This window comes from Bos grunniens, chromosome 29 (assembly GCF_055505025.1).
Source record: "Bos grunniens cultivar Pamir isolate PY7600 chromosome 29, Bosgru_T2T1.0, whole genome shotgun sequence".
In the NCBI taxonomy this organism is placed as follows: domain Eukaryota; kingdom Metazoa; phylum Chordata; class Mammalia; order Artiodactyla; family Bovidae; genus Bos; species Bos grunniens.
In genome coordinates this window covers 7961206-7983360 of record NC_141193.1, presented here as the reverse complement: position 1 = coordinate 7983360, position 22155 = coordinate 7961206, and the positions used below count along the sequence as shown (strand labels likewise).

At 40.3% G+C, this 22155-nt stretch overlaps 1 protein-coding gene and 1 long non-coding RNA gene across 8 annotated transcripts in view; one reads left to right on the top strand and one right to left on the bottom strand.

Annotated features, from left to right (window-relative positions):
* The window catches only part of MAJIN (membrane anchored junction protein), a 25720-nt gene extending 4773 nt beyond the window's left edge, over positions 1-20947 (bottom strand). The window contains exons 1-8 of one of the 7 annotated variants that reach the window (XM_086385060.1): positions 20759-20947; positions 12222-12339; positions 6697-6742; positions 3934-4009; positions 3634-3759; positions 2740-2771; positions 2349-2440; positions 734-797 (exon numbers count right to left, since the gene is read on the bottom strand). In XM_086385060.1, the coding sequence (XP_086241186.1) occupies positions 734-797; positions 2349-2440; positions 2740-2771; positions 3634-3759; positions 3934-4009; positions 6697-6742; positions 12222-12322 (537 nt within the window). In that variant the 5' untranslated portion in view covers positions 12323-12339; positions 20759-20947. Of the gene's footprint in view, positions 1-733; positions 798-2348; positions 2441-2739; positions 2772-3633; positions 3760-3933; positions 4010-6696; positions 6743-12221; positions 12340-20422 lie in introns of all 7 variants that reach the window. The other 6 variants (XM_086385062.1, XM_086385061.1, XM_086385063.1 and 3 more) reach the window with 6 other exon arrangements.
* LOC147341919 (uncharacterized) lies at positions 20905-22155 on the top strand. Its single transcript, XR_015157973.1, has 2 exons — positions 20905-21919; positions 21951-22155. It is a non-coding gene; the product is annotated as an uncharacterized LOC147341919 (long non-coding RNA).

Here is a 22155-nt window from a genome sequence, read left to right as displayed (position 1 = left end):
ATGTTTGCTGAATGAATGAATATGTAAATGTTTACTCAATAACTGATCATGTTTTGGATCCTGGGAAGGTGAGGGAGGTGAGCTAGGAAATAAAGGTCAGAGCTGCTTTGGAGCTATGGTGGAGAAGTAAGAAACGTCACAAATAACAGCTATTTCAAGGAAAAAGCGCATTATTTTAGGGACTATTATGGAAAAGAAGCCCTAAAATTGAGGAGTAGCAGATGTATGAATATCTAAATGGAGAACAGACCTCACAAAATGAATCAAGTATTATTGAGGCTGACCCATCATTGCTCTAAATGAAGTTTTCTTTTACCAGTATCCTGTGCTGATACAAACCTATTTTGTCTGTAAAAATTAGATGTTCCCAGACTCAGACTCCAGTGCAGATGAGGGCAAAAAGCTTTTGGAAAAAAAATTCTACACTGGATTTCACCTCAACTCAACAGACCTATTTTCTTTTTCGACTGCAGAGTATAAAAAAGCAGCTCTTTAAGCTAAGAGAAGGCTTTTTAACAAAAGGATTCATCGATGTGTGTATTATGCAGCTACATTTAGGACAGGCTGTGGCAAGGGTGGATGGCTGAAAGTTGTTCTGAAGACAGGGAAACCTGAGAATGAGTGCAGTGAATTCAGTCTGTACTTAGGACCAAGATGTGCTGATAATAGGAATCCTGACTCGTAACCAAACAGAAATAGCCAAGAGTCTTGAAGTCTCCATTTTGGTGCATACCCTCCTGGTTTCCATAGGGGGCTTCTTTTTGCTGAGCCCTTGACTGGAAGTCCCCATCTCGGCCCTAAAGTGGGAGGAAAAAAAGCCCAAGAAGCATTACTGGCAGCGGCAACATCCTCACATTCAAGCAAAAGTGTCCCAGATGAATATTTCAGCAGGTTGGCTATATTTATGCCACTCCTGGCCTGCAGAATAAATTGTGTGGCCAAATTCTCTTTGGGTGCTGCTTTAATTCACAGCAGAATCACAATTTGAGACACTTGGGGATCTAGGGGTTGAGAAAGGGAAAATGTGATTGACAGCAGGATTTTGAAATACTTGGTTGGGCATCAAAACACAGAGAAAGGGAAGACATGAGGCCCCTTCTCCGTGAAAAATTCAGTCAAACAGAACCAAGCAAAGCTTCATACCTCCAAGCACCCTCACATCCCACCTGTCTGGAGGAGGAATTTCCCGCCTCTTCACTGACACGTGCATTAGGACAGTGTAGGGGTCAGCTCCTGCGTGGCCCACCCTCACAGCCCCATACATCCCCACTGCCCTTGTATGTCTTGGTGCCCACATAATACCAGGAAAAGGACACTTGCTTTCTGTGAACCTGAGTTGAAAGCACTTTGGCTTGGGGAGCAAACCACACCTTGGATTATTCCAGCATCTCTCTGTGGGTGCTAATATGAAAAACTGAATTGTCTTACTGACTCATTCTGTCCTTGACAGAGAATCAAAAGAAGAAATAAGTAGCCCCTACAATAGTAACTTCAACATGTTAAGAGTTGTGCTCAACACTCCCCGTAATTTGCAGCACCTCAGCCAGTAATTGAGGCATACCCTCTTACAGACATCTATGTTTCGACCTGTACTACCTCTTAAGGTAGAGTTCCAAAAGCTGCACAGGCTCCGCAAGCAGCAGACACAACCACCCACACCTGCTGGAAAACTGAGAGCAGGCACAAAAATATACTACTCACTGCATGAAATAAGGTTATATTTTATTCGTTCTCACTCTTTTGAGGCTTTCTCTATGTTCATGTATGATACTGTGGGACTTCATATCTTATGCCTTCTGAGTGTCTTTTTTCTTTCTGTTTTTTGGCTGCACTGCTCGGCTTGTTGTTGTTTAGTTGCTCAGTCCTGTCCAACTCTTTGAGACCCCATGGACTGCAGCCTGCCAGCCTCCTCTATCCATGGGATTTCCCAGGCAAGAACACTGGAGTGGGTTGCCATTTCCTTCTTCAGGGGATCTTCCCGACCCAGGGATCAGACCTGAGTCTCCTGCATTGGCAAGCGGATTCTTTACCCCTGAGCCACCAAGATCTTAGTTCCCCAACCAGGGATGGAACCTGTGGCCCTTGCAGTGGAAGCTCAGAGTCCTAACCACTGGACCACCAGGGAATTCCCTCAGTCCTCACTGAGGATAATGAACAGAAAAATTCTACTTTGCTAAGGAAGTAGATTTGCAAATTATATTGCAAATACCAACTTGCTTCCTTCCCTTAGTCTACCCACCCGAATAAGCAGCTATGAATGAAGCCCTGAGACAGAGAGTGACTCACCCCAACAGAGGGCAAGGCCTAGCTAGAATGCAGGGTTTAGTGCCTCACTCAACACCACTGACCTGTCCAGCCCTGGCCTGGCTGGGGAGCTGGGCACTTCTCCGCGTTTTCGTTTCTTCAGCACGGCTTCTGCTGTTTTCCTCTCTGCCAGGACCTTCAGAGAGGAACCAGATTCCTGAGACTTTTCCTTTTCCAGAGTTGTTCACATGAGGGCACAGTGAAGAGAACTGCCCATCTATAAATTGCCAAAGGCAGCTTTTAACATCAGCTTTGTAAGTAAGGATAGACAAAGTCTCAGAAATCTAGCCAAGAAGATAAAAAATTCTCAAGTATACAATCCTTATTGGACCTGGGCAACAACCAAAGGGCAAAAGAGAGGAGTCAAGAGCAAAACATGAGATAATAAGAGGCAATAAAGGCAATTTTCATCTCCTAAACAAAAGGCAAACTTACCAACCCAAGAGGACTGCTGTTCATTGATTTTCCTACAATAGGAAATTTGAATATCATAATGAAGCAAGGCTGTTTCTTCATCGACTTCTTAGAACTGGTCCTAGATAAAACTTTGGTGTGTGCCCTTTTCCCTTTCACCTGGTTATCAGTTTTCCAAGAAATACTGTGTCTCCAAACTTTTTTCCTCCCTTATTTTATTGTCATCTACAAGTCATGTGGAGATGACGTGGTGAGAGATGACTTGACTCCATTGTGTCATCTAAAAAGTCTGACACAGATAATATTATAACAATAAGTCACTTAAAAGGGGATGATCCCTATTATGAAAGAAAAAAAGTAGAACTTATGGCATCAGTGACAAATGAATTGAGGTATTTTGAGATAATGCCTTTGTACTTTTTTTTTCCAATCAAACTGGTAGATGTCTCCTTGTCCCTCTATTTGTAAAAATAACAATGGCCCCCAGAGATTAAAAATTGGGAGATATGTTTAAGATATTACTAAGTGAAAGTCATTAAATACTCTAAAATGGAAGGAATTATTTATATCATAGGTTATTTTTCATTGAGTTATTACCCTAAGTCATACTGTACTTTCCATTTCCCAGTACACATTTAATATTTTCAACAACTCAATGACTATTATTATTTTCACCATTTCACAAAGGAGGCATACAAAGACTGAGTAATTTATCTAAGGTCACACACTCCTAAGTGGCAAATCCACCAAGATTTGAACCAGGCAGTCTAGCTTGGAGGACATGCTCCTGACTTCTGCAGTGTCAGTGTGGGGGCTCAATCTGGCTATTTCACCACATTCAGCACTGCTAACCTATGGATGTTCAACCGCCCCCTTTTCCTTCTCCTCCACCTACACTTTCATCGTTCTACTTACCCGGTGACAGATTTTCATGAAAGCATTTCATCTCCACATACAGAGTGAAAACAAACGGATAAGGGACCAAGACAGCTTCCCCATGTTTGAACTTCAGATGGGACACTCTTTCCCATTTGCTTTTATCTGGGATGTGCTAAGGACTGAGGATGTAGCCAGTATGAATCCCTGAGTACTATTTTAGAGGAAAGACTCTGTCTCCTTTCCATGACCTACCCTCCAAACTGCACGGGTTTGCTGCTTCCACTTGAATCTACAGTGTGAATTGCAGCTCATTTCCCCCCAGGAAAGAAAGGATACAGGGAAATACAATAAAGTGTTCTGTAGCAAATGGCTGTAAATTATCCAGGTTTCCTAAGACCGCACGAATAGAATCCTGAAAAAAAAAATGTGAAATAACTTTAATACTAATTTCAGCCAGTCTATTAACTTACCTCTATCGCTGTTCTTCACGTACCCTATACTCTTTTAGAGTCCAACTACTTGCTGTTCCCTGAATATACCTTCCACTTCTCCACTTCTCTGCTCTGGCCTGAAATACCCTTTTAGTCCATCATCATATGACTAAATTCCACTTATTCTTTTATGGCACAACTCAAAAGCCATCTCCTCCACAAAATTTTCCCTAATTTCTCAAGTTGAATTAACTACAGGTCTCAAATTTCACAGTAGTTAGCCTCGGGCCTTCACTATATTCCATGCATCATTTCCCCCTTCTGTGCCTCCAGGCTTGTGAAATCTGAATTCCTTGACCAGAGACTGAACTCTGGCCCAGCAGTGAAAGTGCTGAGTCCTAACCACTGGATTGCCAGAGAATTCCCTCCATGTACATATTTTTATTTTCTTTACTAAGAAATCTTCTTGAAGGAGAATACATACCTGATTTGTCTTAGCATCCCTTCTCTACCATAGTGGATGAAGCATAACAGGTCCTCAACAAATAGATCCTGGATTTGTTGCTCAGTTCTGCTGGACTTTCTATGACCCTATGGACTGCAGCCCACCAGGCTCCTCTGTCCATGAAATTCTCCAGGCAAGAATACTGGAGTGGGTAGCCATTCCCTTCTCCAGGGGATCTTCTCAAGACAGGGATTGAACCCCATTACAGGCAGATTCTTTACCATCTGAGCCACCAGGAAAGCCCCAATGAATAATATTGGTATTTATTTATATGTACGTATTTTGCTTTAGTTTATGTCAAACCTTTTCTTCTACTGTCTTTAAATCTTAATTATTTAGTCTCTAATTAACCTATGCTTATTAGTATATGGGCAAAGAGTCTGATATGACTGAGCACTCACCACTACTCAAGAACCCTTTAAGATAAAAGATTTCTATTATCCTCATTTTACCGCTGAGGAAACTAAGACAGAGAGAGGTACAGTGATTTATGGAAGGCTACACAGCTAGTAATGATGGAGTTAAGACACAAACCCAGGCAGTGGGGCTCCAGAGCTTACACTCCTAACCATTAGACTAAACTGCTTATCAATATATGTTTTCTAAGTGAATGACAAAGGATAACTTCTGCTTCAAAACTAATGAAAGTAAAAAAAAAAAGAACATATAAAAAGCACTTCAAAAAGTTTTAGGGAATTCCCTGGTGGTCCAGTGGCTAAGACTCCACACTCCCATTGCAGGAGGCCTGGTTTTGATCCCTGGTCAGGGAACTAGATTCTGCATGCTGCAACAAAGAGTTCGCATGCTGCGACAAAGACTGAAGATCCTGCAACTAAGACCCGTGCAGTCAAATAAATCAATAAATGTTTAAAAAACACACAACATTTTTATATGATTATAAATGCATATAAGTGTTCTCTAGCTACCATTAGATGAACTATTGTGCAGCAAGAACCGCATACATCTATTTCTAATCCTCACTACAATCCTGAAAACTGATATTATTTATCAATCTTACTGACAGGTAAGGAAACAGACTCAGATAAGGAAGACAAATTTCCCAAAAGTTGTACTGTGAAGGCAGAACTAGAGTTCAAATCCAGGTTTCATTGGTTCTAAAAACTATGTTTGCAATACTTTACTGCCTTGAGCTTTTCTCTGCCCATATTAAGTGAAGCAAAGTGAAATAAATTTTGCTCTACTCATAATTAAAATAAGCAGAAAACTGTCATGGTCCTATGTTAAAATAATTGCTATTTATAATGATGCCTCTGAGGTCCTCAAAGATCTTACTGTATTTTTCAACACATAGCTAAAGAGTACCTTTAAGGCTTTGACTCAACTTTTTGGTTTTACAGTTTTGCATTTGTATATGTAATTATATTCAAATTCTTTGAAATGTGGCAGCATATGTCTTTATAAATTACAACAGTCATAGAGCACTCAGTCATGAAGTTAGAAAAGAATACACTAGTTTAAAACTCTCATATTATGAATGAGGCAAATAAGACCCAGAGAGAGAAGTGATTTGCTAAGGCTCACACATTTCTTAGTGGTTCAGCCAGGACTAGAAACTGCGGCCAGCCCCCAGAACTCTAATTCCTTGTCCAGTGCTTTCACCAGTTTACAAATTTGTCCACCGTCTTTGTCTTCTTCTTGTGGGAGAATTTAAAGCCATTAGAGTTGGGTAGTAAAGGAATGAAAATGAAGTGGAAATACAGCAAATGCAAATGTTTCCAATTAAAATGAAGACACAGCAGCCTTGTCTGTGTATTTACAGTTGAGTTTCCTGAACGTCAAGTACCAGGCAGTGGTTGGGATGGTGAGGTTTCCCAGAGCCCTGGAAGGCAGTCCTCCGGATGCTTTCTCTATGCCAGCCGCCACAAAAGACAGCTGCCCATGGCTGGGAACTCTAGTGGAAACAAAATCACTCTTAGCCTCAAAGGTGCTGACACTTCAACTAGGAAAATTGAGAAAGAGTATAGGCTTTAATTTCCCTGGAAAAACAGTAACCTTTCTCTGCAGAGGAAATGTGGCAGGGAGAAGTCGAGTAATCAAGCGGAGATTGTGACTCAGTTTGTAGGAAACAACTAAAACCTAAATAGGGATGCATCCTCAGCTTAAAAAACAACATTCCCAGAAGTTGTCTGCTTCTTTCCCTACCTCCAGCTCCTGGACGATGACTTCCTTGTTTTCTACCTCTTCCCCTCTAGAAGGTAAACAGACAAGAAGTAAATGAGCCAAGAAGAAAAGCTCTGGAGACAACAGACTCTAGTAAAAATGACATTTCCAATGAGCTAAGGGAACATAACTAAATAACAATTGTGTGTGCTGACCCAGTGCTCAAGGGAAGAAGAGCTCACTAGGTGGTGCAGACTGAAAGCTGGTACAGGCTGTACCAGAGTATCTTCTCCATGCCCTGCCGGGACCCGACATTGCCACCGTTAAGGTTAATAATTGTTTAGACCAGTAGTACAAGTGCAATCTGCGGACCTCCGGGGGTCCTCAAGACCCTTTCAAGGAGTCTCCAAGGGCAAAATTAGTTTCATAATAATACTAAGATATTATTTGCCTTTTTCACTATATTGACATTTGTATCATAGTGCAAAATCTGTGGTGGTCAAAATGCTGGTGCTTTAGCACAGATCTAGTCAGTTGCACTAAACTGTACTAGCAATTGTAGCCATCTTTGCAACCACACAGGAAAAAAAATTCAATTCCATTTAATATGTTAGAGGAAGAAGTAAGGCCTTAATAATTCTATAAATCTCACCCCCCAAATAATGGATTTTAATATATTCTGTGATAAAACAGGAAGTATGGATAAAGTGTTTCTGCGGCATACCAGAAGATGATGGTTCTCTTGAGAAGTGCCTGCACAACTGTTTAGGTTGCAAACTGAACCACATGCTTTTTCATATTTTATTTGACTGGTCAGCTGACAGATAAACAATGGTGCTTATTCAGACTTGGGAATGTGACAGACATTTTCTCAAAAGCGAACAGTGAGCTTATCAATAAAACTGACAGTATTTGTTGTTAAGGATAAATTTTTGGATTTCAAGTAAAATTTTGAATTTTGGAAAACTTTTATCCACCACTGTAGGGTTGACAACTTCCAAATACTTGGGCATTTTTCTGATAAGATTGGTAGTGATATTAGCAAATATGTTTTTTGATACTGTATAATGAAGCGTGTTGACATTTGAACAATCTGCAAGTGAAACAATATTTTCCAAGCGACCATAGAAACACTTCAGGTTACAAAATCATTCTAGGTAAAAGATCAGCTTTCAAAGAACAAGATAGACCAATGGATTTTCATGTTGCAGAGATCAGAAAGTACAGTGATATAATTTCAGATTCCACATTGCAACTAACCTTTAAAAAACTACTATATTTTTAAAAAATGAAACTGAGTTTCCTGGTTGTCTAGTGGTTAGGACTCGGCACTTTTACTACTGTGGCGTGAGAGATCCCACAAGTTGTGCTGTGCAGCCAAAAAAAAAAAAACAATTTTTTTAATTTAAAAAAATAATAAAAATTTAAAAAGAAACAAAATAAACAACTGTTATTTGTCAAGTTTTGACACAGGGCCAAGGAAGATTATCCACAATGATCTGAGAAGACTATTAATATATTCCTACCTTTCCCTACTACAAACATTTGTTGTTCAGTTGATCAGAAGTGTCCAACTCTTTGCAACCCCATGGACTGCAGCATGCCGGCTTCCCTGTCCTTCACCATCTCCTGGAGTTTGCTCAAACCCATGTCCACAGAGTCAATGATGCCATCCAACCACCTCTGTTGCTCCTTCTCCTCCTGCCCTCAATCTTTCCCAGCATCGGGATCTTTTCCAATGAGTTGGCTCTTGACATCAGGTGGCCAAAGGATTAGAGCTTCGGCTTCAGCATCAGTCCTTCCAATAAATATTCAGAGTTGATTTCCTTTAGGATTAGTTTGACTAGTTTGATCTCCTTGCTGTCCAAGGGACTCTCAAGAGTCTTCTCCAGCACTGTGGTTTGAAAGCATCAATTCTTCGGTGCTCAGCCTTCTCTGTGGTCCAACTCTCACATCTATACATGACTACTGGAAAAACCATACCTTTGACTACATGGACCTTTGTTGGCAAATATATGTAATGCTACATATATATGTACAGCTGAGTTTTTCATGTAATTCAACCAAAAGAAAAAACTCACGACAGATTAAATGTAAAAGCAAATACAATAATCTAGCAGTTTTTTTATTAAGCCAGACATTAATGAGATTTGCAGAAATTTAATGTGATGTCAATCCTCCCATTAATTTTTGCTTTAGAAAATATGGTTTAGTTACAAAGTTGTGTTTGACTCTTTTGCCACTCCATGGACTGTAGCTTGCCAGGCTCCTCTGTCCATGGGATTCTCCAGGCAAAAATACTGGAGTATATAGTTATTTTTAATAAAAATATATTAAAACTTAATAGGTATATCATTATTTTAAAATTAATATTATACATTTAAAAGTTGTGCTAAAATACATATAACCTCAACTTTTCCATTTTAACTATTTTTAAGTATATAATTCAGTGGCATTAATTAATGGGTTGGCCAAAAATTTTGTTCAGGTTTTTCCATACAATATTACATTCAAAACCATGGCTTGCAGTCAGCACTACCTTATTTCTAAAACTTATTTCCACAAACTGAAACATTGTGCTCTTTAAACAATAACTCCACATTCTTCCCTTTACCCAGCCTGTCTTTACGAGTTTTCCTATTTTAATATTTCATATAAGCAGAATCATACAAGATTTGCCCTGTTGTGACTGGCATATACCTAGGAATGAAACTGCTGGGTCATATGGTAATATGGTCATATGGTAAGGGCTTCCCTGGTGGCTCAGACGGTAAAGTGTCTGCCTGCAATGCAGGAGACCCAGGTTCAATCCCTGGGTCAGGAAGATCCTCTGGAGAAGGAAATGGCAACTCACTCCAGTATTCTTGCCTGGAAAATCTCATGGATGGAGCCTGGTTGGCTACAGTCCATGGAGTCGCAAAGAGTCGGACACCACTGAGCAACTTCATTTCTTCATGGTAATTTTAACTTTTTGAGGAACTGCTAAACCAGTTTCCATAGTATCTGCATCATTTTACATTCCCACCAGCAATGTATGAAAGTTCCCATTTCTCCACATCCTTGTCAACAACTGTTGTTTTGTTTTTTAATTATAGCTATCCTAGTAGGTGTGAAGTGGTATATCATCGCAATTTTGATTTGCATTTTCCTAGTGACTAAAGATATTGAGCATTTTTTCATGTGCTTACTGGCCATTTGTATATCTTCTTTAGAGAAATGTCTATTCAAGTCCTTCGTCCATTTTCAATTGGATTGCTTATCTTTTTGTTGTTGAGTTGTAGTTCTTTATATATTCTGGATATTAAACTCTTATCAGATACATGATTTGCAAATATCTTTTCTCATCTGTGGTTTTCCTTTTCACTCTGTTAGTAGGGTTCTTAGACATATAAATTTTATAAAATCAACTAAGTGCAATTTATCTAATTTCTTTTGAGGCCTGTGTGTTTGGTGTTGTATTTAAGAAACCACTGCCAAATCCAAAGTCATAAAGATTTGCCCCTATGTTTTATTCTAAGAGTTTTAGGTTTAGCTCTAATTTCGTCTTTGATCCATTTTTAGTTAACTGTAGTATATTGTGTAAGATAAGGGTCCAACTTTATTCTTCGGCATGTGGATATCCAGTTTTCCCAGAACCATTTGTTAAAGAAACTCTTCTTTCCCATTGAATGCTCTTGGCATTCTAGTCAAAAATCAATTGACCATAGATGTTAGTGAGGTTTTATTTCTGGGCTCTCAATTCTATACTATTTATTGGTTATAGTCTGTCCTTATGCAGTACCACACTTTTTGATTACTTATAGTTTTGTAGGAAGTTTTTTAATTGGCAAGTATGAGTACTTCAAATCTGTTCTTTTCCAAGATTGTTTTGGCTATTTGGGATCCCTTGAAATTCCATATGAATTTTAGGTTGGGTTTGTACATTTGCAAAAAAAAGTGCCATTGGGATTTTGCTAGGGATTACATTGAATCTGCTGATTGCTTGAGTACTGTTTTCATCTTAACAATATGTATATTTGGCTGCACCATAGGGCATGCAGGATCTTATTAACAGTTCCCTAACCAGGGATCAAACCTCTGCCCCTAGCAGTGAAAGCACAGAGTCCCAATCACTGGATTGCCAGGGAATTCCCATCTTAACAATATTAAGTCTTCCAATCCATGAACACAGATATCTTTCTAATTAATTAATTAATTATTTTGGCCTCTCTGCATGGCTTGTGGAATCTTAAATTCCCTGACCAGGGATTAAATCCAGCTCTGACAGTGGAATTCTGGGTCCTAACCACTAGATCACCATGGAATTCCCATAGAGGTCTTTCTATTTAGGTCTCCTTTCTCTCAGAAATATTTTTTAGTTTTCAGTGTGCAAGTCTTGTACCTCATTGGTTGAATTTATTGCTAAGAATTTTTTTCTTTTTGATACTATTGTAAGAAAAATTGTTTTCTTAATTTTCTTTTCAGAAATTACTACTAGTTTACTGCTAGTGTATACAAATCAACTGATGTTGATTTAGTATAACTTTGCTGAATTCATTGATAAGGTTTAATAGTTTTTTGTTGGTTTGTGTGGATTTTTTAGGTTTTTCCACATATAAGATCATGCCAGGAATTCCCTGGCAGTCTAGTCGTTAGGACTCCATGCTTTCGCTGCCAAAAGCTCAAGTTCAATCCCTGGTTGTGGAATTAAGATCTCACAAGCCATGTGGTGCAGCCAAAAAAGAAAAAAAAAAAAAAAAAGATCACGTCATCTGCAAACAGAGATAGTTTCACTTCTTCCTTTCCATTATGTATGCATTTTTTTTTCTTGACTAATTGCTCTGGCTAGAGCTCTAGTACCATGATGAACAGAAGTGATGAAAGTGGGCATCCTTATCTTGTTCCTGATCTTAAGGAAAAAGATTAAGTTTTTCACCACTGAGTATGTTGTTAAACTGTGGTTTTTTCACATATAGACTTTATATTGAGGAAGCTCCCTTCTACTCCTAGTTTGAGTATTTTTATCATGAAACGGTGCTAGATTTGGTCAAATGTCTTTTCTGCATCCATTGAGAGGGTCATGCGGTATTTTTTCTCTTCTTTCTATTAATGTGGTGTATTATATTGATTGATTTTTGTATACTCAACTATCCTTGCATTCCTGGGGTAGTTTCAGGAATATAAACAATGCCAATCTTCTTATTAATTTTTTAAAATATGGCTATTTTAAATAAAGTGTTATAGTATTTTTAAATTAATAAGTAATTATTTGAAATTGTTCTTTTGATTTTATATGATAAATATTGACAGGTATGACTCATTTAATCAAAAACTCTTTGGAAGCCTCAATTTTAAGAGTGCAAAGGGGTCCTGAGATAATTTGAGAACCACTGCCCCAAAGGTATGCTATTACCAATTTAAAAGCTTATATGAATAATAAATATATAGAACATAAAATACCTAGAAAAGAGAGCTACAAGGTGCTGCTTCAGCCAGTCTCCTGGACTTGGTGAAGGCAGAGAAGGAATGACCTGTGGGAATGTATTAACCTGTGTTTGTAAAGGCTACCCTCCTAGTTTTAAAATTACCTGATGCTGTTGCCATATCTAATTTTGAATTTATACACGTTGGGTCCTGCATGAAGAAATCTCGTCTCTGGAAATGGGTAGGTGAAAGGTTTTAAACTCATTGCTTCCGAACAGTAACCTAAATAAAATAGAAGTTTTAAAGAATTACGAAAAAGCTAAATATGGTTCCTTATGTATGGAAATAAAGCCTGCCCAATCTGTAGCATCTCTTCATTAGTATAATGTCCAGTTCTCAGTATCACTGCCCACGTCCCAGGCTCACTTCTAATATTAATTACCTGGATCATTTCTCCACCTGCATGGGGAGGATATATGATATTCTGAGATAATCTTTATACTTGAAGTCAGAAGACCTAAGTTAAAGTTTTGCTGTTTACCTTATGACCTTGTACAAATTACTTCTTTTCCATGAGACTAATGATACTAACATCTGATGATAACAGGGTTTTTGTTAGGATTAAATCTATCTCCCAAATATCTCTTGCATCTGTTCTCATCCCTTGCCCCCATTTTCTCTGGAACCTAGGCCAATGTGAAGAGGGCTCAAATCAAATAATGAAACAGTTTAAAGGACGCACCAGTAAGAGGCAACTGGGAACACCTCTGCTGTTAATTTTCTCTGACGTTTAGGAATTAGCACACCTTCCTGCTACAGCCAGTGCAGGAAATAAGGACGTACATTGATGTTTTAAAGTCTTGCCAAGGAGGGCCTTATCTTCCCACCTCTCAACTGTTCTTCTTCACCACTTATGAGAGGACCCTGCGCCACTAGACTGCCCCCTACTCTCCTAGCACTTACTAGTTTTACTTTTCCTATTCCAGAATCTCTACTCACTTAAAGGCCTCTCTGTGGGAAACTCAGAAGAAGAAATGGAGAACGAAGTACGGCATGCCTCCTCTACTCCAAGAGAGCACTTGGTATGCACTCAGAGGACTTTTCTATGCCTCTTTTTATTTGTAAAGTAGAGATAATAAGCCTTGTACTTTCTGTCTCTTCATATGGAAGTTTAAATAATAAATAACGAGAGTAAAAGGTCCAGAGTTTCTAGGATCAAATCTACCCATATACAATGCAAGGTATTGATTTCCGAGGCAGCTGAGCTGAGGTAGACAGGACAAGCACAAAGTAAGAATAATTTATGTTTTAATCTCAGTTCCATTATCCCTACATAGTTTTTCTGGGCCTTGGTTTTATTATTTATACAATAATAACAACTTATGTATGTAACAACTAACAACAATTTTTTGTCATACCCTATTCTAAGTACCTTATATATAGATCTTACTTAATTCTCACAAAAAGCGTATGAAATAAGTAATCTAAATATGATAGATGAGGAAACTGAAGCACTGAGAGATGAGGTAAGTTTTCTATGGCTATGGATTTTGGAATTGGAATTCAAATTGAGGCAGTGTTAATTGAGACTTGATGGTCTTAACCACTTTTCCATGCTGCTTCCTGGGGTTATTAGAAAGCAAAACAAAACAAAACAAAACAAAACAAGATAATGACTATAAAATCATTTTGCAAGTATTAACATATTATATACACATAAAGAACTATTTTCATTATTCTTTCCTCCATATTACCCTGATTCCATGCCTACTCAGCAGGGAGAACTCTAATATGTACAGTTGGAAGATCTACGTGCCCAAAGAATGGCATTCCCCACAATTTCCAAAGTTCAAGTCTGGGGCTGCCAGTAAAGAGATATCCCAGTGTCCGATCTTGGCTGCTTGGGATTAGAATGACAGGAGGCTGGAGCCAAAACCCGAGACTATTTAGACTAGAATTGCACTCAAAAGTGAAAAGAAATAGTTGGTGCCAACTGCAGAGTTACCAGAGGGGAAATACTGTTCACATCCTGAGAAAAACTTGCACATTCTCCATGCCCTCGGCATGGCAAGAACCCACGCTAGATTTGATAGTGTTTTTGGTGCTAGATGACTTTACCAAGTAAGCAGGGACCACCTGATGAGACTTAGGTTGCTGCCACAAAAACTGAGCCCTTCATTATTCAGAGGGTTCTTCTAAAATGCAATCACCACAGACTGAGGACTGGGGCCATCAGAGCAAAGGAAATGAAGAACATTTGCTGGAAATGACAATCCAGAGAGGAAACTTCATGTGCTGTGCTACAGCTGGCTGGCTGAGAGAAGTAAAAACAATCCCCTTCTAGCTGGGGCCTGTTCCTGTTAATTGCTGCCTGCCTGCTTCAGAAACAAACACCACACACTAATTACTCTATTCGAAAATAAAGATTAGACAGCATAATCCCCAATAACCACATATAGCAGTGGTTCAAAGATTCACAAGGTTATTTTCCAACATGAGTACTGCAGTCATGGTGACACTATGTCCCAAGAACATATCATTAAGTTGATGAGATCTTACAGATGAAAGGTCAGACTCTCAGCCAATTTTAGGTGATCATAAAACATGATGCCTTTAAAACAAAAAAAGAGAAGTTATAGGCAATATGGGATAGTGGGAAAGACACAGGATTTGTAATTGGAGGACGAAGGCTTGAGTTCTAGCTCTGCCTCTTAACAGTCATTCGACCTTAATCAAGTCACTTAGCCTTTTCATTTCTCAATTTCTACATCTCTAAAAGGGGAATGCACTTATCCCTGAAATTTCTGTGAGGATTAAATGAAATAATGCTGTAAAAAGCACTTCATAAACGCTGGGTAATTATATTAACATTAGCTCTTTTGATAGATTTGAAGTTTCTCTCTTAATGCTTTACTAGAAAAGCAACCTCAAGAGAAGTGTTTAGCTTTAATATCAGTACAAAATCTTGACAAATCTCAATTAAGACTCTTTCCTTGAAATTCCCCAGTAATAGATTTAAATGAGATATAGGCACTGATGTTAGAAAGGGAAAGATTTTTTTAAGGTTTTAGTAATTTGTCTCACATAAAGAAACATTTGGGTCAATGCACAGAACTTGAATCAGTGCTGAATGCAATATGAAGATAATGATATGACTACTGAAGCTGAAGGAGAAGATCATACAGAAGTACCAGCATTAAATACATCTGGTGATACTTGATGGCAAAATGCTCTGCAGAGTTAATAAAAGAGCTTTAATAAGCATTCATTAAAAATACATTTATGAGCAGGTCTAACATAACAGGCTCTGTGACCACTAATGAGTTTGGGCCAAAAGAAAAAAAACAGGGAAATCCCACTCATGCTATGAATCCAACACCCAAGTTTTAGAACTGAGGCTGAGGACAGAAGCTTGGCTTCTCCTTCTGCCTTCAGAAGTCCTTGGCTAGTTTCAAAAGTCTGCCTGTCTTTGCTGAAATAGATCCAAACTCTCTGAAAACCTATATTTCCAATGAGATTTATGCTTGCCTATAGCTGAAGTGCCCTTCATTTCAGAGGAGACAAAAAGGAAGTGAATTCATCAAAGAAGGAAATGACTGCTATAGGTCACATAACTCAGTATGGAACCAGGATTAGCCCCCAAGACTGTTGAATCCTTTGGCTAATACATTTTCCATAACACATCACCTGATCATTTTATTAAACTATAACCCTGGTCAATCACATAAATCTGGATAGCATCCTCAATCTGGGTACAAAGACATCAAGCCAAAGTGCAGCATTTCTGGATTAGAGCTTCTTAGGATTATATCTTGGGATATAAAGGGTTTCTTTCACATTTGTTTGTCTTTGAGCTCTATTTTCAAAAGGAACTATTCTCAGTTTCCTCACCTTGCAGGGTGACTAGGATGATTAATGAAATAACGCATGTATAATTGCTTATTGCAGTGCTCTATGCATAGGTTATTCAATAAAGAATAGCTGTTTTAAAAGCAAAACAAATCCAAGAGTTAAGATATAGGACAAGAGCTGATCTAAGACTACCCAAGATACTTCATTGCCTACTGATGTCATTCTTTCCCATTAGACTTCTACCTACTCTTTCTGGTAAGACACAATCTTTAAAACACCACTGGCATTTATTCAGAAATATATTTGCAACTGGAACTGTGTCAGATTTTGTTTTGTTTTGTTTGGGAGGGGAGAAGTAACTAAATCTTCTAACAGAGGGATAGGAAGGTGTCCTGAAACAAAATCAAAAGGCCTTAGTGAACAACTCAATAGGGCAGAAAGGAGATTAAGTGAACTTCTTAAGTTACTCTTTACACCTAAATGTCTCTTGCACTTTCATTTTAACCATCCTAAAAGCTAATGGAAGAATTATCTTTGGTCAATAGGTCTAGGACTGTGCTCCTTCCTTGGAAAAAGCAATAGAATGGTATCTCATCTCACCATCCTGCCCATTAGTTGTGGCTTGTTACATGAAGATCCTTGGAGAAGAAAATGGCAACCCACTCCAGTATTCTTGCCTCGAAAATCCCATGGACAGAAAAGCCGGGCAGGCTACAGACCAAGGGGTCGCAAGGGTCAGACACGAGAGTGACTAAACCACCACATGAAGATCAACCTATTAGCATTCACATCACGCTGAATTCACTGCAGAACTCTAAAAATCCTAATCCCAGGAATCCTAAAAGCATTTGGATGTAAAACTGCAGGCAATGAGGGATATTTTATTTTTTGGTTACACCACTGGGTGAATTGCCCTGAAGCAGTACCTGCAAAGATTTTAAAATGATAAAAAAGCATCAGTACTTTCAGAAGGGCAAATGGTGAAGAGAATATCCTTAGCTAAACAGAAAGAAGCATCTTTTGCAGTTTTGAGCTATAAACTTTGAGTCCTTGATGTACATATCTCAAGGGTCTTAGTGACAGAAGACAGACGAAAGTGTGAAAAGAAAGCTTCTAAAATATACAGCTTTGTTCTTGGCATGAAAAAATGGTAGATTCTGAAGAAACAAAGTTAATAAAAAACTATATTACTTTTTATACAAAGAGAGCAAATTTCACACAGGAAATCTGAAATATTTTACTGCCTTTAATTCTGGTGAGATACTGGGAAGATAAAAATTATATTCACTAGGTTTACAAAAAGATAAACCCAACATGAGGAGATCATCTAATTTGACCAAGGTCATACATCAAGAGCAAGACTAAAACACAGATGTATTGCTAAAGCAAGGTAGTCTCACTGAATTAAGGGTGTCAAGTATATAGTTACCTTATGAATTAACCTAGACTCAATATTAGCCTCAATTCTTTATATCTTTATATTTTACCACCTAAGTATATCTCTAATATAACAGAATCAGGCATAACTGCTAAGAAACAAAATTTAGCACTTTGAAAGATCATCAGACCATAGGGATCTGATGAATAAAATCTTACATTTATAAAAGCACTTTTAGTTTATACAATGCCTTTCCCATCTATCCCTATCTCATAAGATTCAAAAACATCTATTGAAGTAGGCAGGGCAGTTCAGCTAACTTATACTTCACGCTAAATGCTCTCCTAATTTTTATCTGATTTGATCCTCTCGATCTTGTATTCATTCAATATTTATTCATTCAGTTCACAATTATCTGCATACCAACTATGTTCCAGAAACTTAAGTGCTGGAGATAAAGTGGGGAATAATAAGAACTCAGTAACTGCCTGCAAAGAGCTTACAAATAATTTGACGGATGATGACTGCTACAAAAAAGGACAGGGTGACATAGGAACATGATAGATAATCCTAACCTAGAATGGAAGTCAGGGAACTTCACGTAAGTGACTCATATTTGAAGGATGAGTATGAGTTGGGGAAGGCACAAATGGCGAGTGGGTGAGGGGTCTGATGCAGGTACAAGAAAAGCAGATACAACAGTCCTCAGTTGAGAGAGACTGCTGTCATTTCAAGAGGGAGAAGTATAGTACTTCTGAACACAGGTGGCACGAAGCGTGACAAACTAGGACTACAAAGATAAACAGTGAGTCATCACTCGTTTGAGAGCCTACTATGTATCAGGCCTTTCTTTCAGCAATGATAGAGGGGGTAATAAGAAAGACACGATTCTTTAACAGCTTAGACTTCAGGAAGTTTGGAGAACAATAATAAACACATAAATAAATCAATGTAATTTGAAGTACTGTAAGTATTATGAAGAAAATAAAACAGGGTTTTGTAGTAGAGAGTGACTGGGAGACTGCTTTAGTGTGGCCAGTGAAGGGCTTTCAGAAGAGATCAAACTGAGTTATGGCCTTAATGGAAAGTGAAACAACAAAGTCAAGGGGAAGAGCATTCCAAGCAGGAAAAACCAAGCACAGAAGCCCTGTGATAATTGGTAGTTAAATGACAGAAAGGTCAGTATGACTGGAGCACAGAGAATGAAGACTTGAGTAGAAAGAAACGGAGTCAGAGAGCTAGGCAAGAGCCAGATCATATAAAGGCTGCCAGCCATTGTAGAGTTGCGATTTTATGCTACTGAAAGTGAAAGTTGCTCAGTCGTGTCTGACTCTTTGTGACACCATAGACTATACAGTCCATGGAATTCTCCAGGCCAGAATACTGGAGTGGGTAGCCTTTCCCTTCTCCAGGGGATCTTCCTGACCCAGTGATCGAACCCAGGTCTCCTAAAAAGAAGTGTAATTATTTGATTTATGCTTTAGAAACAGTACTCTGGCTGCCAAGAGAAAGATGAACTGAAGAGTTGTAGCAGTCGGGCAGAAAGATGTTTCAGATTCAGACTTTGAGGTCTTAGTAGTCAGTAACTACTTAGATTGGGGGTATATTTTAGACTGATGGACTAGATGTGGGAATCAAGAATGGCTCTTGATTTTGGTCTATGCTATTAGACAGGTAATGGTACACATCCTTTACTGAGATGGAGAAGAATTCTGAAAAAAAAGATTTGCCATTCTAGGGAATTCTCTGGCAGTCCAGCAGTTAGGACTCTGGGCTTTCACTGTCAAGGGCCCAAGTTCAATCTCTGGCAGGGGAACTAAGATCCCATAAGCTGCCTGGTGCCACCAAAAAAAAATTTTTTTTGCCATTCTCTTTCTGTTCTGGGTAAGCGTGAGAGGCCTGTTAGATATCCTGTGGCCTGACATATCCTGTGGATATGTCAAGGGGGTGGTCTCTTGGTATGCAAGGAGTGGAAATCAGGATAGAAATATAAACTTGAGTTATCAGTGTTTAAGTGGTATTTGAAGATGGTATTGGAAGCTATTAGAACAGTAAGATCATCCAGGGAGAAAATACAGATAGAGAAAGAAAAAGGGCCTTCCTCATAGGCCAGGCTATGAACTGTGAAGTCTATCCAAAGAGCAATCAGAAGGCATTGAAGGGCATAATAAAGAGATGACATGATCACATATCTGTGGGTTTAAAAAACAAACAAACAAACCAAAAAATCAAAACAATCCCTCTGATTGTAATGTAGGAAATAACCCAGAACCAGAACAGATGAAAGAGGCTCCGTTAGGAGACTCCTGTGGTTCCTGGCAGAAGCTGATAATAGCCTGGTTTATAGTGATGAGAGTGGAGATGAAGAGAAGTGGTCTGGTTTAGAAGACGTCTAGTCATGATTTGGTGACTTGACAGGGTAAAGAAGAAGTCCAGACAAGGATTGTGAGCTGCTTGAACAAACAACTGAAAAATAAAGATACCTCTTCCCCCCTGCCAAAAAAGGAGACTTAGAAAGTAAGTTTTTGAGGGGAAGATAATTGAGTCCATTTTGGGATATGCTCAATCTTAAGGTACCCACAAAATATCTAGACATTCTAGGTAGGCTGTTGGATATTGTGGTAGGTCTACTATGTGCAGATTAAGGAATTAAGTTCAGAAAAGTCAAGGACGTAGGGTCAAGTATACCTTTCCCAGATGCCAAGATTCAAGGACCTGAGTAGTTGAACAGAGAGATCTCACTGACCTATGACTCAAATATTGATACTTACTTCCTAGATTCAGTCAGGCATCTGAAAACAAGAAATTCATTCAAATCATTAAGACATGATGTGACAAGACATATTTTGATGAAAGAAGTCATGTTTTCACGCCAACTCCTAAGCCTGAGTTAGAGGATGGTTATGAACCAGAATGATGGCTTTTGTGTGCAGCTTTGTTTTTTTAAGGGGCTGTGGTGAGAGGGAGCTGGGGGGCTTAGAAGACTGGATCTGTGCCAGAGGCAGCACTTCGTGCTGGGTGTGGTGTGGCAGCAAGAACTGTCCCTGGGGTTCCTTCACCTCTGCCCTGCTCACTCGCCCGTGGAAGGGGATCTGGACATAGTTCGGCGCCTGCCTGGCTTCCATCCCTGCTCACCTGGTTACCCCGACCGGAGCTCCAGGCCGCCGCCCTAACCAGGAGGCCCTGCGCTGGGCATCCAAAGGGGCCCGGGGCTTCTAAGGCTGCCTCAGGAGGCGGCTGCGGAATGGGGACTGGGCCCGAAATCTCCTTCAGAGAAAGGCGCCAACCTCACTAGAGAAACAGGCCGCTGCCAGTTGTTACCTCAGACCCAAGGACCTCCCAGGCGCGGCCTGGCTCTTTCTTACAGGGGTTCTTCGCGCCTCATCAAATTGGCTTGGGCCAGGGTACCCACTAAAATCTGTTCTTTAAAAAGAGCGGGCGCCGACCTCGCACGAAACCTGGCTTGCTGACCTGCTCGCCCTCGTGCCGAGCCTCAACTCTTGCCGCAGGCAGACCAGGCCTTCAGCGCACGCGCAACTGCGCACCCTGGTCGCCAGGTAGGCCCGCTCCGAGGCCTGGGCGCGGTCTGCGCGTGCGCGCCGCTGAGACGCTGCCCAGGGGTCGCGCGAGACCGAGATCTGGGACGGCGCCCCGCCTCACGCGCCCCGCCTGCGGGAGCACAGGTTCCCAGTGTCTTTCCCTGGTTCCTGACCTCCTCTGCCTGTTGGTCTTTCTGTGCCTGGTGTGGGTGGATCGGGTACTGTGGACCGCGGAGCCCCCACTGTGTCGAGCATCGTGGTGGCGCTTTCCGTACACGCGCTCCCTTAACCTTCACCCCTGTACTGTACAGCTGTTAATATCCCAGTTCTAAAGAAGCCAGGAAACAGGAGCGACTTGTGGACACGCAAGGACTCGAACACTCAGATAAGTTTTTGTGACTCCAAAGCCCAGCACCTTCCCATCCACTTGCTGCTGATCAAATTCTGACTGCGTTGTGAATTATTAAACGCCTCAGTCCCACATTCAGTGGATCGGACTGGGTGTCCTGAGTTCCTGATAATGGACCTGCCTACTTGGGAGATACCCCTCGGCCACAACTCTTATCCCTGTAGCCCTGCATTCTCCGGTCTCCATTTTTACTGTTCATGCCATCCCCTCTGCATGGAATACATCCCCCCACCAGTAAGGCCACCCCATTTTAAAGCCTACTCCACATGCTGATGGCTGAGTCTTGTGTATTTTTCATACTCAGGACTACTGAGCACCTACTATCAGCTAGTACTGCACAAGGGCCTGGGAAAGGAAGGCAGGAAAAGAGAGGAAAGAAGTGGGAGTGGGAGGAGAGAGGAAACTAGATCCGAGGAGGATGCCTACCCCATCCAAAGAGGGCATCTGCCAGCCAGTCACCTACTGGAAGAAGGGAAGTGTGGCCTGGTAATGTCCAATCTGATTTTCTTGAGAAACCTCCCAAAGTGTTGGCGGGGCTTTCCTAGTGGTCCAGTGATTAAGAGCCCATCTTACAATGCAGGGATGATGGTTGGGTCCCTGGTCCAGGAAGATCCCACATGCTTTGGAGCTGCTAAGCCTGTGCACCGCAACTACTGAGCCTGCACGCTGGAGCCCAGGAGCCAGGTGCTAAGGAGCTAAGGTGCTAAGGAGCCAGGTACTAAGGCCACGCACACCAGAGCCTGTGCTCGGCGTCAAGAGAAGCCACCGCAGCGAGAAGCCAGTGCACCGCAGCGAGAGAGCAGCCCCTGCTCTCCACAACTAGAGAAAGCCTGTGCAGAGCAATGAAAGACCCAGCGCAGCCAAAAATAAATACAATTATTTTTAAAATAAAAATGTTGGCAACAGTTGAAAAACTTGAA